The following is a 16,131-nucleotide window of genomic DNA, read 5'->3' on the forward strand; positions in this document are numbered from 1 at the left end:
TTAGGGAAAAAACAAAATGTTATATACCAACACAAAAACAAATATAAACTTTTAAAAATGGCAGCAACACTGAATCAAATCACAAACTAAACACATTTGTGGAATTTGGTAAATGACCCCAGATATTCCTGCACTGAAGACTTTTAAACATATCTGATTAAATCAGAGTTTGGAGCTCCCTCATGTGATCAGACAATGAAACAACAGGAGTAAAATGTGGTGTCGCTGCAACACAGCAGAATGACATCTTGTTTAAATCAGTTTTTATTTACAAGCAACAAGTCTGAAATGCAAAAGTGTCACCTGAATTCACGTTTTCTTATTTATCTATTTTTTACCCACACTTGTGCAAAACAGTGACTACATTTGGTGATGAAGATGAAATTGACATTTAAAATGCAACCAAAAACAAAGTGACATGATCATACAGGTCCTGAAAATAAACATTTAAACTGATACATCCTGTTCTGACTGATAGAGGCCTTAACTTTTTGAAACCTGAGCAAAGGGGCATGATCTCTTTCAAAAACACAGGAAGAAGGCAATGAACAACTTATAAAGACATGACCCAAAAATTAGCAATAAATTAGTGAAAAGTTAAATGTTTGTGAAAGGTTTCTGAATGCAGCACAAAAAAGTGATGTTGATACAAAGTGTTAAATGTCTTGATAGCTTTTTTGCTCTTAACATTAAATAAGGTAGCGATATATTGTTGAAATTCATTAATAAAGTTCAGGAAAGACAGTTTAGTTTCTGACCATTTTTTTCTTATGAATATGAAATTTATTCAGTAAAATAAACTAAATGAAAATGTATAGCTTATTAAAACAAAAAAGGTGTGTCTTGGTTTAAAGCTCCCTCTGACAATTTAATGTTATCTGTATTATTGTTTTTGTTTCATATTGTGTTTTGAGAAATTTTCAGATATGTTACTAAAATAATATTTTTTCAATATTTTAAAACTAATTATATACCCGTATAATGCACTGTATAATTTTAAAAAGTGTAAATAAATAAATAAATAAATAAATAAATAAGTCGCTCTGTACTTGTAATACTGCAGCGCCGGTGCCTCCTTCATAACTGTCCCCGGATCAACTTCCTGTCGTTCTGTAGTTCCACAACACGCATGTATTATATTTGCTGTCAGTTAGCTGTAAGAAAACTTTGGGGACATGAGCGCTGATAATCGCGGTGGAAATGTGTCTGTGCCTTTTCGAAATCTGCTGAACTCAATCCAGTGCGTTAGAGACCGAGTCAGAGGTAAATATGACACGTTAACGTTATATTAAATGACGCAGCACAAATTAGTTAGCCGTTAGCCGAGCTGTGCTAGCGTGCGTCGAGCTAAACGTGCTAAACTTCGGTTTTTACGATTTTAAACTCTTAGTTTTTTAAATTTAACGTTAACCTGGGCTCTGTTTCTTCTTCTTTTTTTATTTTCACGCTACAAATTCACATAATGAGTGCCACCTCCCTGTTTGTTTGCCAAATTGTTAGCTAATAACAGAAATACTCGAGCTTCAGCTGATTAGTTAACCTACAGAGAGCTCTAATGTAACCAAAACAACAGTTTTTCAAAAAAGAAATAAGCCTTTTTTAGCTTTTATGAAGGTGTTAATTTTCTGTTTTTGTTGAAATTGTTTTTAAGAGGCCTGGATTCAACTTTATGGTCATCCAGGGTCAAACGTTTGTGTTGTTTTTGAATTGTATTTTGAGGTGATTTTATAATTTGTCGTCGGAGAAATAGGTGTTCAGATTACCTGGTCCAGACCTTTGAATGTGCTCATTTGACTGAGTTGGAGTTGACTAATTCTTGGGAAATAGATTGATGTCAATATAATCACAGAAGGCAGTAAGTCACAGATAATGATGTTAAGGTTATTTTTGAGGGCTCCTTTCTACGAAATAAACACTGTAAAAGTTGTGACAGGATGTCAGGACACATGAGAAGTGGTTTTATATTAATATATTCATAAATAAGCAAGTCACTGAAATCACAACCTTTAAATTGTGTGTATTTAAGGCATAAGGTCACAGATAAAAACAAAAACCACAGTATCACACAGATACCACAGTATCAGATGTGGAAGTTGTAACAGGGTATCAGAGACACATGAGAAGTGGTTTGACATCAATATATTAATAACTGAGCAAGCTATTGAAATCACAACCTTGAAAAGTGTGTATTTAAGGTAACTTTTAATTTATAATGAAGTTTAAGGATTTTGTGATGGCCCTTTACCACAAACTAAAAGCTCTGAAAGTTGTGACAAGATGTCCAAGACACACTGGAACTGGTTTGATTTATTTTAAATGTTAAAAAGCTGTTTACAGTGCTGATTTACTAACTGATTATTTGACCGATTGTTTCAGGGCCAGCCATTTTTCAATTATAATAATAATAATAATAATAATGAGACATAGCCCTAACAATTTTAGAAGTAACTTTGTTCTTATTCCCAAATTGCAAAAGCTCGAAGTAAATTCCAACACCAGTCGTTAAAAAAACAGGGCTAATATGCTGAAGTTCATTTTTTGAACTTCACCACATTAGTAGTGAAGAGGGAGGATTTGCCTAACTGTGTACTATTTTCCATCACAGATGGAGAGTCCAATGAGTCAGATGGAGCTTTTAACCTCTCCAACTTCTGGGACACTCTGAGTTGAGTATAGTTGATCCTCTGCCTTTTTAAAAATTTAAAATCAATTTCATATTTTTTTGTATTAAACAACATACTCACATTTGTGTGCTGTTTGCAACAGCTCATTTTGGTACCACCCCATCATCATCCTGTTCATTTAGTGGGACCTTTCAGTGTGATGTAACTGTGACTGTTTTGTCCTCAGACCAGGCAGTGAAGGCAGTGTCTCAGGAAGCCACTAAACTCAGCCTGGCCTTCTCCAAACCCCCGCTACCATCACAACAGGTCAGATTATTATTTGGATTTTAATGTTTGTCTTGCTCAGTCTGGCTGCAGTATAGGTCATAAAGCCCCCCTTCCATGTTAGTGAATGGGATTTAGACCAAACTAAAAACTCAAAGAAACGCAAAATAAATTATTCCCAAAGACGGTTTCCATCACTGAAGATAGCTTTCATCACTCTTATGTTTGTTCAAGTGATCGTTATTATGAGTTCAGTTTTAATGGGTTATACAACTCCACAAAAAGGGGATTTTTCTGCCATGATTGACAGCGGTGACAGCCAATCCATGCACTCACATTCAATGGAGCTGCTCGCGATTGGTCTGATGGGTGTTTTGGCGGAAACTCCCCCACCACAAATATTGTCAGTGCGTAAACTCCAGCATCCAAATGACGTCACTAGCGCGAGATGGCAGCAACCGTATCCTGGATATTTCAGCTTCACTAAAGCATAGAGGGGATAAGTGGGGATGCGGGGACAAAGATATGTTAGAACTATATCCAGAGGGAAATTGTTGTGCAGCAGTTGCAAAACAAGGTAGGAAAAAGTGAAAATCTAAAAAATATAAAATATCTATAAAGTGAAAATCCAAAATATACACAATGCCAAAAAATAAGTGTGTTAAGAGTAAGGATCCTAGACGTGTAATTCTAATTATTTTAATATTTCACAAGCTGTTGAGATGTCATGTAAACATTCTTTCATAATTCCCAACAAGTTTATATGTGATGTGACTGTGAATGTCTTTCCTTCCTCTCTGCAGGACGGAGAGAAGTTAGCAGAGTCCCTCCTGAAGAGTGTCCTCACCCTGTCCACAGTGTATTATTGGCTACCTAAGAGCCAAGGTAACACCACCAAGTAGTCACCAGCGGTGCAGGAATTGTGCTTTAGTCGAGTGTATTATTACTGCGACAGTAATCCTTCTATAATTGCATTCCATTCACTCTGATTTGGCTCAATGAAACGTAGTTTATTAGAGTTAAGTGTCAATAGCAGTAATAAAAGAGAATAGCTGTTTCCTGCAGCCCTGCAAAATTGCATGTACACAGTCATGGGATGACAAAACTCTCCAATGCATCTCAGACTGCACTTGATATTGTGTAGTTAAAAGCACGGTGCCCAAAGCTTGTTGTGTCTGCTGTTTAAGACTTTGTAAAATACATAAAAAATGGAGCAAGTTTTTGTCAGCATGTTGACTTTGGCTGGTCACAGTGTCTCTGTTGTCTCTCCTCCGTGTGTCTCAGGTGTTAGTCTGCGCAGACAGGTCAGAGACGCTACGGTCGAGGTTCTGGAGGGAGTCACACAGCTGGTGGAGGTCATACTGAGCTCACCGCTGCAGAGGTACATTCACACACAAACACATGATACATGAGAGATGCAACAGTGAGTTTGAATTGAGCCACAGTCGAACAAAATGTAGTAAAAGACTCAAACCCCCTTTGCACATGCGTCAGGGTTGTGGTTGTCTGCTAGAAGCTGTCATAAATTGACTTTTTATCCTGTTTTAAGCACCTTTTAAAAAAAAATACGCTTTTTAGATCTTGGTCCTTTTAACTACATGTTTTAACTGGATAAAGGATGTCTGAGAAACAAGGTGTGCAAACATTAGCGGCAGCTCGGCTCCATCCTCTGCTTTGCTGAACGTCAGAGAAACACTGATTTTTATAGTGTCGCTGCTTTATTAAGTATTTTCACCAGTTTAAATCACTGGGACTGTGCAGAGGAGAGCTGTCCGTCCGACTTATCAGAGAAAAAAAGCGAGCACTCATTAGCAGGAGCTGGGCCCTCCCAAGGCCAGCAGTAGAGCTTTTGTTTTGGAGAGGAGTAGACCTCTGCGATATATTTCGGCTCCCAGTAAAACCACTAGTGGCAGAAAATTACATATTGTATGTAATAAATTCATATTATTTATATTATTTTGATCAGTGTCCAAAATGCTCCCTTAATTCCACTTTGATTTAGATCATGACCTGTAGAAAAAAAGGAAATTAAAAAGATAAAGTAAAATGTATATATTTTTTTAGGCACTGCAGCACCGACAGTAAACAAAGACATGTTGTCTGGGAAATACTGAAATTTCTTTTTTTTAGCAGAACAAAAACCAGTTTGTTGTGAAGTTTATGTCTTTTTTTCCCCTCTATCTCAGTCTGTGTTTCTGTAATCTTGATTTCCCCTCTTCTCTTCTTCTGCTCACCTCCAGTCTGTCCCAGGAGCAGCTGACATCAACAGGAGGTGTGTGGTCAGCCTGCGACCACTTTGCCCAATTACCACAAGGTCAGTAGACTTGACCAGATTTTGAAAAAGATTAGGTTTTCATAAGTGGAGTTACTACTGAAGTCAGATACAGTAAAGATACAGATAGATAAAGATACAGTTCTGTAGACCCCTTTGTCTATATTGTATAAGGCTGAAGGGAGAGAACATTTTAAAAGTTTTAGTAGATCTTGGCGGCCTGCAGGTGTTGATGTTGAACTGGAAGTCACGACAGACTACTGTTTAAATAATATAGTGTGTGTGTGTGTGTGTGTGTGTGTGTGTGTGTGTGTGCGTGTGTGTGCGCGTGCGTGCGTGCGTACGGTGTGCGTGCGTGCAATCTGTGTGTGTTTGTGTGTTTGCATATGCGTTAACTGAGCTGCAGACCTGTACCCGTCTGTACATGTCTGTGTTTTTTGTATATGTTGCTAAAATGTTTTTATTTTTCATTTTTATTTATGATAACAATAACACATTACATTTAACACACACATAAACAGCAAAGAATAAAAACAGAGATTTTAAGACATTAAGACATCAAAATTAAAAGGATTATAGATCTTTAAATTAAAAAAAAAAAAAAATACAAGGTAATTTTAGAGGCGGCTGAGGTCTGGAAAGCTTAATAAACAAGTTAAAGGACTTGATTATACAGTCAAAGGTTAAGCAGTTGTAGGTGAAGTAAGTTGTCATGTAAGGTTTGTAGGTCATGTAAGGTTTGAGTTACACCATAATGATAATCGCTGCAGGACAAAGCAAGATAAAGGACCGGTTGTGCAGGGTTTATACATGAGAAGGCTGGCCTGGTTCCAAAGTTTAATAAGTTCAAACAAGGGCCCCGCTGTGAAATCTCACTATGAAATTGAACGTTGAAAAAGCAACTGTAGGCTTTTCTTCGCCATGAGACATAAAATCACAGTAATATGTAATGAAAAACTGAGCATTATTGTTTTTATTATCTTTGTCAAAGCATAACAACATTTTAATTTCACCATTTTTATATTTTAAAATCCTACTATGAATTTAACATAAAATGGAATAATTGGATTTTGGTGCTTGAAGGTCAACGTAACCTCTAAAAACATGTTTTTGCCATAACTAACAAATTCATCCATCCATGCATCCATCCAGTGTCATCCGCTTATCCGAGAACGCTAATGCTTACACTTTTTTCTTAGAAGGTTTGCAATTTAATCACACATTTACTGATGAAAAATATGTTTCACAGATAATAAGGCAGCAGTGCTTGTGGTTCTGTCCGCTCAGATTGGAGTTGTTAAAGATGCCATAGAAGAAATTGAACAGGTACACACACACACACACACCCACACACGGTGAACTGCAAATGGTTTCTGTTAGAGACAGGCCTGTATTCTCTAATCTGCTTGTTAAATAAATGATTATATTTTAGTTAGACACCTCCTTCACAGAATATTGTACCCTCACACAGGCGTTATCCGAGGTCCAGGACCCGTTCAATGACATTCTCGACGATGACCAGGAGCCTCGAGGCAACCAGGACACTTATTGGTCAGAGAAGGACCGGCTCGTGATTGGTCCGTGCCAGGGGCTGATGAAAGCATCAGCGGCATGTCTAAGGAAGCTGATGTCAGCAGTAAAAGCCAACGGCGATGTCACGACATCTCAGAGCCTGGCTCAGCTCGACGACCTGGCTGACATCACCAAGGAAATCAGTCCTGGGTAAGAATACACAGACACAGACAAACACACACAGACACACACACACACACACACACACACACACACACACACACACACACACAGGATTGGGTACAGAAACCTGGTGCCAACAGGGCACAGGTTACTAATCGACCAGTACCTACGACACTGAATCATGACAAAAACTTCGGTGCCTTGTTTCAGTGCCAAATTATGTTCATAGTGAGACTGAGAGCGAGCGTGAGAGAGAAAGCTGGAGCGAGTGAGCGTGTGTGTGCTGGTGGCAGTGAGGCTTCAGCAGCTGCAGAAGAGAGTAATAAATTTTCGAGCAGTGCAGTGTGCGAATGGTTCAGGCAGTCTATCAGTAAAAAAATGTCATCTATATATTTAATAAGTACACTTTAAACTGTTAAGTATACTGTAATAATTTCAAGTTTAAATTTGCCTTTGCAATAAAAAAAAAAGCCGTTCTTTAGTGTCATTAACCTTTTTTTTTTTTTTTTTTTTTAAACTATTGGTTTGGTCATTGTTTAGGCACTGGAACCATTTTAAAAGTATCTTTTGGCACTGAAAAACAAACAAACAATACACATGAGGTCATATTATCATGTGATCATAGTGAAGAATGTCTACGATGAGTTGTAATGTTTTTTAGACCTGCAGTGCCCGAACAGAAATTAGTTTTCCAACTTGATGACTAAAAAAGGAGTAAACTTGCCAAAATTGCAGCATTAGATCACTGTATTTGGAACCAAATTGTTAGTTTTTAATAATTAATTAAAAGAATAACAGAAAATGTTAACTTGTAGATGTTCAGTCACAAAGTAATCATGCACTGAAACTTGAGATATTTAGGCATGAAAAAAAACGTCAGCAGTGCAACAGTTCAAGTTAGTAGGTGCATGTTTTTGTGCATTCATACTGGGTGTTGATGCTGTTGTGATGCAGCTCAGTTGTAATGGTGTGGTCACATCGAACCGAAGTGAGCGTTTCACACGAAGAGATAACATCCAAGGTCAATGCGAAGGCAAGGCAAGTTTTTTTTGTCTAGAGCCTTTCGAACACAAGGTGATTGAAAGTGCTTTACAGGGGGCGTAGAAATATATTACATCAATGCATTAGGAAATATTCAATGTCTACTCAAACATTAAAGGACAAAGAAGGAAAAGCAAGCAAATAAGTAGTTGTAGGTCAAAGTAAAATTTATGTTATTGGAAAGCCTCAGTAACATAATATTTAAAGCCCTGATTTAAATCAGTTAACAGTTACAGCAGACTTCAGGTATTCAGGAATTTGTGCCACTGAAACTACAAGCAGCTTCACCTTAAGTGCACCTGTCCCAGATGACCCGAAGCGTCGGGGTGCTTAGCAGTGTGTAAGTAAATCAAACAGGTATTCATGTCCAAGACTACTTAGTGCTTTATAGATGAGGAACAGGATTTAAAAATCTACTCTTTGACATACAGGAAGGCAGTGATGTAATTTAAGGACTGGTGTAATGTGCTCCACTGTCTCGGTGTTTGTTAGGACTCTCTCAGCATTATTGTAGATGAGCTGCAGTGAAGACACCATTGCAATAGTACAGCTAGCTGAAAAGAAAACACATGAACATGTTTTTCTTTGTCTTGTCTAGACAGGAATTCTTTAATTCCTGCTACGTTTTTAAGGTGGTGGTAGCCTGATTTGACTGGCTGCCTTTATGTGGTCTTTGAAATTTAGGTCAGAGTCTATATGTCAACCAAGATTTCTAGCTTGTTTTGTAGGTTTTAATTTATTGGATTTGTGGTGAACACTCAGTAAGTTTACATGATTTTAGAAAAAGATGAATTACTGTGAAAAACGGGACTTGTAAAATGCATGTCAACATGTTATTTGGTCTCAATTCAGACTGAATCAAATATCTAGAAGTTAGACTAATACACCCAAATAATACGATTGGAAGTCCACCTATTCTGCCATGTAAACACTTTAGTCGGACTGTGACGAGACGAGGTGTTCTACATGTGCTCCTCGTTGCAGCGAGAGGGAAAATTTGCTTCCATTCAGGTTGAACTAAGCTTTTCTTTTAAATAAGTAATTTTTATTTTTTAATCAAAATGAAATGAACACCACACAATTCTCTGCGTCTCCCTGTCTTTTCCCGTCAGTGTTGATGATCTGGCTCTCTCCCTCTACCCACCGATGGACTACAGCGCAGTAGAGAACAACGTAAGACGCACTCACACAATCAGACACACTTACTGTTATTACTTATGTAACCAGGTCAGAAGATTGAGGTTCAAATAACACATTTCCTTGATTTTCAAACCAGCCCTCATTGAAGCAAGTCATTATAAATCTTACGAACATTTTTATAGGAATCTGAAAAAGCGTTCCCACATTCAAGTTGCTTGATCTTGTTTTGTGTGTCAGCAAGTATTTGATTTAAATATCTGCTCAGGGCAGTGTTGGCTTGAATGTGCTCCAGCAGTTGTGTAAAATATGTTGGCGTGTCAAGTGGCAAACTTCCACTGAAAAATGTTTTGCATAAAGAGCTTCTTTAGGAAGGCGGGGTAAAAACATGACAAGACATGAAATAATACATGACATGAAGTATTACATTGACAGTACAAAATACAATAGAAAATGTGTTTTTATTACTCATCAGTACATTTCAGGTGAAATCTCTGATGTGGAAATCTCAAGCAATCAGTCAAACGTAAATCAGTCGTCAACTATGTAAAAGTGATAGTTCAGCATTTTTGAGTCAGTATGAGATACTTTTGTATAGTCAGTGTATAACATACAGTTACTGGCGGTAGGCACCCTTAAGCTCAGGATTACATTTCCTAATAGAGGGGTCAACATTAAAACATATTTTAACCACTTTAAAAAAGCATATTTCTATCTTACACAGCCCCTATTCAAAAATCCCAAACTGTCTCTCTGCCCTTCACAAGACAAAGACTTGCTTGATTTTATTTTATTTTTCAAGAAAGATGTTTTAAAAGAAAGTAGATCTATTTGATTGATTTCATATTTTTTAATAGAAAGGATGTTTTTAAAAAAAAGTGCAGATTTTGCATTTTGATGATTGATCCATCATCTAATTGCAATATTTGAACAGAAACGAAAGGCAGAACAACCCACTTGAATGAGGTATTTTTTAATCAAAAAAACACATAATTTAAACTTGGATTAGCATAATAATTCTGTATGTGAAAAATAAAACAGATCAATAGGCCTATTCCTATAAGAAAATGAATCCTTAATAGTTCTTTGATATTTCATCATGTCTTTGTGGTTAAGTGATAAGGTCTGCGTGTTGACGTGAACTGCAGCTCGTCTTGAGGCAACAGGTACCTTAAATTCAAGTCATGTAAAAAGTCAGGCATGGTAATCACGGTAATTCAATGCTTTTGGCAGGCTGTTCCTGTCTTGTAGGGAACCACTCGCTTAATGCTAAATCACAACCTTTGATCAAAGCTGGCACAGTTTGCAAGTTACTCCAGTCAGTTTTTAACTTAACATTTCTGGTCCACTCAACTAGTAGATCAGACTTTTACTGGCCTCTTTGTATATTTTCACTGGCCTGGCAGCCAAATAATGAATTTTTAAAAGATCTATAATTTTTTGGTGGTTTATCATACAACATTGATCCTTCGCTAAGTCCCACCCATTTTCAGGTTGCTTTTGTGGGTTTCGGGCTAAATGTTGTGCCTGGGGCTTGTGTAATAATGATACTTGTTACCTGGAGAGGTTGGAAGGAGATAAACGTTTCTTCCCCGTTCCAAAACCAAAATCAAACCTAACCTCAGGTTAGCCAGCCATCGTTAGCTAGCTACTGAAGGTATAGCTTACTGAATGTAAAAGCATGCTACTTTAGCTTTTTAATGATTAAACAGTGACTAAAGACCCACACAACGCTTTCCAGGAACAGTGGAGGGAAACAAACTTTTTTAGCTGTGAGTATTGCCCCCCTAATTCAAATCATTTAGTTTACAACTGCGTGGTGCTTATTTCACGTAACACTATATCTCTGACTATACAGAAATGGACTGCATCAAAGTTTTCTTTGAAGTAAAGGGTCAATTCACCTGAAAACATTATATTGTAATTTCTTTTTGTTATAAAAACGCATCAAAGACACATCTAACTATATTACAGCTGGTTGAAACTAAAATTTTATTCATTACAAAGACTATACATCTACATACACTTACACACTCTAGTGTTACTCAGCTTAGGGCTCCTGACCTCCTGTCATTTTGAAAAAGTGACGACTTGCACAGATATCAGGTAGGATTCTAATAAATCACAATATTTACCTACATCTTTGACACTATCTGTTTTAGTTTAGGTCTACATCTCCTGCTTTCATGATGTTTATATATGCATCTCAGAGCTGAACAAAGTCTCTCTGCCTGCCTTTAGAAGTGTATGATAGTCTTTTCAAACCTATACGCTCCAAAATCTCCTTCATACTCAACGATGGAGCATCCATACTCTCAAAAATTAAATTTCTTAATCTTCTTTAGTCGTGTTAGTTGACACTAGGGGTGGGACAAAATATTGATAATGTATCGTGCGATATGAGAATCGATATGCTGGGGCCAAATATTGATATTTTAATTAAGAAAATACAGCGCTTTAAACCGATGTCCCTGCTGGTTTGTCAGCTGGCGTTGCTACTTTATGACTCCTCACGGGGGCGCTTCACACTTAAATGACTAAAATTACTTACTAAGAGAACCCCCAGCCTCATTTAAATCCAAAGTATGGATACACTTCGGCTTCTACAACACTGAAGGGACAAACAAACTCAACAAAGACTTTGCAGTATGTAAGAACTGTCTGAGAAAAATGAAGTACACAGGAAATACCACGAACATGCAGAGCCACTTGCAGCGCCACCACCCTGATCTCCTCGCTCGGAAATGCTAACATTAGCAAACATGCAGCCGTGAGTGCAATGTTCAGCGCAAAGCTCCCTTTGTCATCCCCGAGGGCTGCCAACATTACAAAGTTAATTAGCGAAGTTTATTTGCAAGGACCTCCGACCCAACAGCGTGGTCGAAAATGAAGGTTTTCGCCAGATGCTACAAACGCTGGAATCAAGGCATGAAATACCGAGCTGGAAATATTTAATCCTGCACTTGACCGTTTTACGACTATTTTGTATTCTCTAGTGAGACATATTTTGTGATGTATCGTTGTATGATTTCTTGCAATATATCAATTATTGCAGAATTGCTGTATCGTGATAATATCGTTATCGTGGATCGTGTATTGTATCGTGAGATTCGCTGTGATTCCCACCCCTACTGGACACATATACAGTTTTGTGTTATTTGAGGTGAAGTGAATTTCTTTTGTGGTGCTTGAAAAATGTGCAGCCTCCCTTTTCAGAAACAATATTAACATTATTTAGGATAATTCACAAAATACATTAGCATCAGGCTATAAAGGGCCTTCTGGAGAAAGTCAGTCTGTTGCGGTTAAAACAGGTCCAGATGTGCATGGTAGTGCTTCTGTTGTAAATGTTACATGATCTTGCCATCTGCTCCTGTGGGTAATTCACTGACACGCCCCAGCCTGTCAGTTTCAACACAACCCTTGGTAAATATACAGTCGGCAGAATGGCCCTTGTTCCTGTTTATGTCGACAAATACATATTATTGATGCATTCATATGTAAGAAGCCTTTTAATAATGTAGTTGGTCAAAGTACAGCTGGTTTTAACTGCTTTATACACTGCTTGGTGACATTTAATCTGTAACAATGCACAAAATTATTTTAGATGATCATATATTTGTGTCTTAGTTTAAAAAGGTAATTAGTTCCTCGGCAGGCAGAGGGAGCTCAACGTGGACTGAGGGATACTTTAGAAAAATTCCCAAGTGCAGAAAATGTAAAAATACAAATGCCAGAGATCCTCCGGGGCAAACGTGCAGTATAATTTAGAAAGAAAAGAGTGGGTGGAGGCTGAAGAAGCTGACTCCTCAGGTCTGTCACTGAAATATTTATGTTAATGACAATGACTCCACACCAGCAACGCGGTCTGTCAATCAAACAGTCGCAGTGTTGAAAGAAGTACTCAGATCTTGTAGCAATACCACAGTTTAGAAATACTCCAAACACATTTTGGAAATACTGTTTCTTTGAACTCACCTGCCTTGGTTTGGATGATGCGCAATTTATGGACCTTATATCTAAAAACTCGAAAGGAAAGACATTTTTTGTTGATGGTGCGACTCTGTCGTTTTGATATGCCCTTCCCTTCCCTAATAAAGATACAATTTCTATAAAAAGGAAATACTCTGTTACAACATTCAAGTATGAGCATTAGTATATACTTAAAGAATCAAAAGCAAAAGTATTTTGCAGAATGTCCCATTTTCCATTTGTTGCACTCATGTGTTTGTAGTTCTCTATTTCCTCAGTGCTTTAAGATATTCACATTCTGTTTTTCACACATGTAGAGGAACCCCCTGCCCAACGACACACCAAATTTGGGATCGATCTCATCTCGCATTATAAAACCACATGATTTCAGGTGTATCATCTCCTGGACCGAATTTCATTTTCACTTTTATGTTTCTGGTGTGCTTGTGTGTCTGCCAGTATTACCGCTTTAGAGGAAGAGGTATTTTTTAGCTTCTGGAGTACTTTTAGAGCCAGCTTAAGGTACTCATTGCCATTTCATACAATATAATCATATAATTATTCATGCTTTATGCAACATTCAGAGCATTAATGTAACTGCCAGCTAGCCTCAGGGCGGTGTCTTCTTTTTATACTGTCATACCTTACTTACGTAAACTGACTGTATATGTGTGCAGCGCTAAACGGCCTTCGTTAATCTCGTTAGTCTTCTACTTAGTTTGTCCACTGTTCCAACAATCACCAACTCAGGTTTAGTCAAAATTCACTGGCCGGCTGTTTGCATTCTGTAACGGTATCCTCATCACTAAAAGTCACCATGTCTGTCAGCTCAGCTGCCTGTTCCACAGACTCTGACCTCTGACCTCCTTTATAAATTTGTTTTGTTTTTCTTTTCAGGCTTGTAAATTGGCAGCACTGTTGAAGAAAGTTCTGGAGATCATCAGGTAAGATTGATTTACGGCCATATTTGTTTCCCCATAAACAAATATGACCACGACAATCAGATGTTCCTGTGTGTCCACAGAAGGTTACTCCAGGTCACTCAGTCTACTCCTTTATGTGCACATCTTGTGACGTGTCCCTCTGTCTCCTCACTGCAGACAGAAACTGCTTTGAAGAGTTTTGTTTTTCTTTTGTCTTTATTGTCCCATCACTATTTTTACATTCAGGTGACATCACTGCAGCACACATATTCTTATAGCCCAGGTTGTCCCGAAAACAATGATGTTCATAGCTTGACTGTGCATTACAGGGTTGATATTATACAAGCTTTATTAGACACTTAATCCAGGCGAACCAAAAAATGGCTTCGGTCTTAAGAGTTAAAGGATGAATAATGTGGGTGTTGGGTTGGACTGGGTGTCTAAACTTACACAATGTACCTTTTAAGAACAGAGACATAATGATAAATAGATGAGTTACTGATCGAGTTATTCCAGGGAATTCCACGCTAACTCAGCAGTGAAGGTGTGACAAGCCAGATAGCCTCAGACGAAATTTTGGGTGTGACATAAAGTTAGGGAAACATGTGAATGGTGTGTCTGTCATTAGTGGCTCAATACTGGAATTTTTGACTTTTATATAGGACCTCAAATATCAAGATTCAATACCAATTTCAAACACTGGGGGGACAAATTATATTAAGGGTATAAAATGACAACCTTGACAAGGTTTCTCACACATTCAGAGGCCTCCCTCTCTCACACGCTCATGAATATTTCTGCCTGTGTTGCATTCACGGATTCACATAAAACTGCAAATTAAGAGAGAGGATACAAAATTGTCACCAAGGGACACACAAAAAACAACCCATAGAGTTTGCAGATCTGGTGCACTATGTATGCCATTTTTTTTAAAATAATTAGTATAGTATGCTGTATAAAAAAGTCAGTATAGTATTTTTGAAAAACATTTTAAAATAACGTCATATAGTATGCCACAAAAAATGAAGTAAAATAAAAAAAAAGTTGCAGTGTGATATTCCCCGCCAAAAATCATTATAAAGTATGCCTTAAAAATTTAAAAACAAACAAACAAACAAAAAAAAAAATCAGTATAATATGCCAAAAAAAAGCCATAATATACTTATAAAAAATCTTTGTATAGTATGTCATTAAAAAAGTCTAGATATAAAACATTTATGTAGGAACCATTCTGGCCAAAGCGTTTTGATCCATTTAAGCGATCGATCACTGTAACCGTTATCACGTGAGCACTTTTCCGCGGTATTCTGAATCAGCATGATGGAAGCCGATAACGGTAAGCTTTTAACTAATGGAATATCATATTTTGATTTTTTATCAGAATTTTCTTCATAATCCCTGTTTTCTCTTTTTCACCACCCTCCACTCCCTCCCACCTGTACAGGTCCAGTCATGTGTGTGGGGAGTCACAGCTGACCTGGGTTCAGTTCTTAGATGGAGCCGTCGATCACAACCTGCAAAAAGCCAAAGACCTTATTCAGCTGGACAGCTAGTGTGTGTGTGTGTGTGTGCAATTAGAAGTGTGTCTGATATGTGGTTTTATGTGCCAGTGTACGGACTGAACGACCGGTGTGGTGTGGTGCGTGTGTGTGTGTCTGTGTGTGTGTCTGTGTGTGTGTCTGTGTGTGTGTCTGTGTGTGTGTGTGTAGCGTCTAGCATCAAGACATGCTGATTCATGTCCAACATTTAGGAATAAAAAAAGAAACAGTTTGTGTCCTTATCAAAGCAATTATTTTGTCAGCAGTCACACAGTTTATGCTCAGATGACAGTTTGCTAAAAACTTGCACAACCGGACCCAAGAACAACTTTGTTACAGGACAGTTTGCCAAGTGAATCAATTAAAATACAAAGGTAATCTTCCTCTAATCGTCTTGAATCATGGGTCCTTGAAGCACTAGCGTAGCTGAAAGAAATATTGGTGTCGATCAAAAAAAGTCAGTGTGGCACATCGAGTTTTTTGGCTGATGTGCACCTCTACAGACATAACCATCCATCCTGAAACTACACTACATGTTGCCACTGCTACAAGGCTGTAAAGCTGAGTTTGGCGCGGTCCAGCGTGATGATGTTCTGTTATTTAATATAGCCACTTGTTAGCTTTTTTGTTTTCAAGGATGTCGCTTGCATGGATATGTATTGGAA

The 16,131-nt window shown here is 37.8% G+C and overlaps 1 protein-coding gene across 1 annotated transcript; it reads left to right on the top strand.

Moving 5' to 3' along the window:
- Window positions 1-1,092: 1,092 nt before the first annotated feature.
- Window positions 1,093-15,698, top strand: ccndbp1 (cyclin D-type binding-protein 1). The gene is made up of 11 exons (XM_042510114.2): window positions 1,093-1,263; window positions 2,606-2,665; window positions 2,851-2,930; window positions 3,692-3,773; window positions 4,173-4,269; window positions 5,129-5,202; window positions 6,410-6,486; window positions 6,632-6,882; window positions 9,009-9,069; window positions 13,903-13,949; window positions 15,373-15,698. Exons 1-11 carry the CDS (start codon window positions 1,176-1,178, stop codon window positions 15,479-15,481), a joined length of 1,026 nt encoding a protein of 341 aa, XP_042366048.2. The 5' UTR covers window positions 1,093-1,175; the 3' UTR covers window positions 15,482-15,698.
- Window positions 15,699-16,131: the final 433 nt, after the last annotated feature.

Source organism: Plectropomus leopardus, chromosome 2 (assembly GCF_026936395.1).
Source record: "Plectropomus leopardus strain MGB_pleo_1.0 chromosome 2, ASM2693639v1, whole genome shotgun sequence".
Taxonomy (NCBI): domain Eukaryota; kingdom Metazoa; phylum Chordata; class Actinopteri; order Perciformes; family Serranidae; genus Plectropomus; species Plectropomus leopardus.

Bases quoted from the DNA above. Each gene is read 5' to 3' on its own strand.
- ccndbp1 (XM_042510114.2), top strand. From the start codon at position 1,176: ATGAGCGCTGATAATCGCGGTGGAAATGTGTCTGTGCCTTTTCGAAAT. The intron at 5,203-6,409 runs GTCAGTAGACTT...TATGTTTCACAG, and splicing joins CTTTGCCCAATTACCACAAG to ATAATAAGGCAGCAGTGCTT. The intron at 6,883-9,008 runs GTAAGAATACAC...TTTTCCCGTCAG, and splicing joins ACCAAGGAAATCAGTCCTGG to TGTTGATGATCTGGCTCTCT.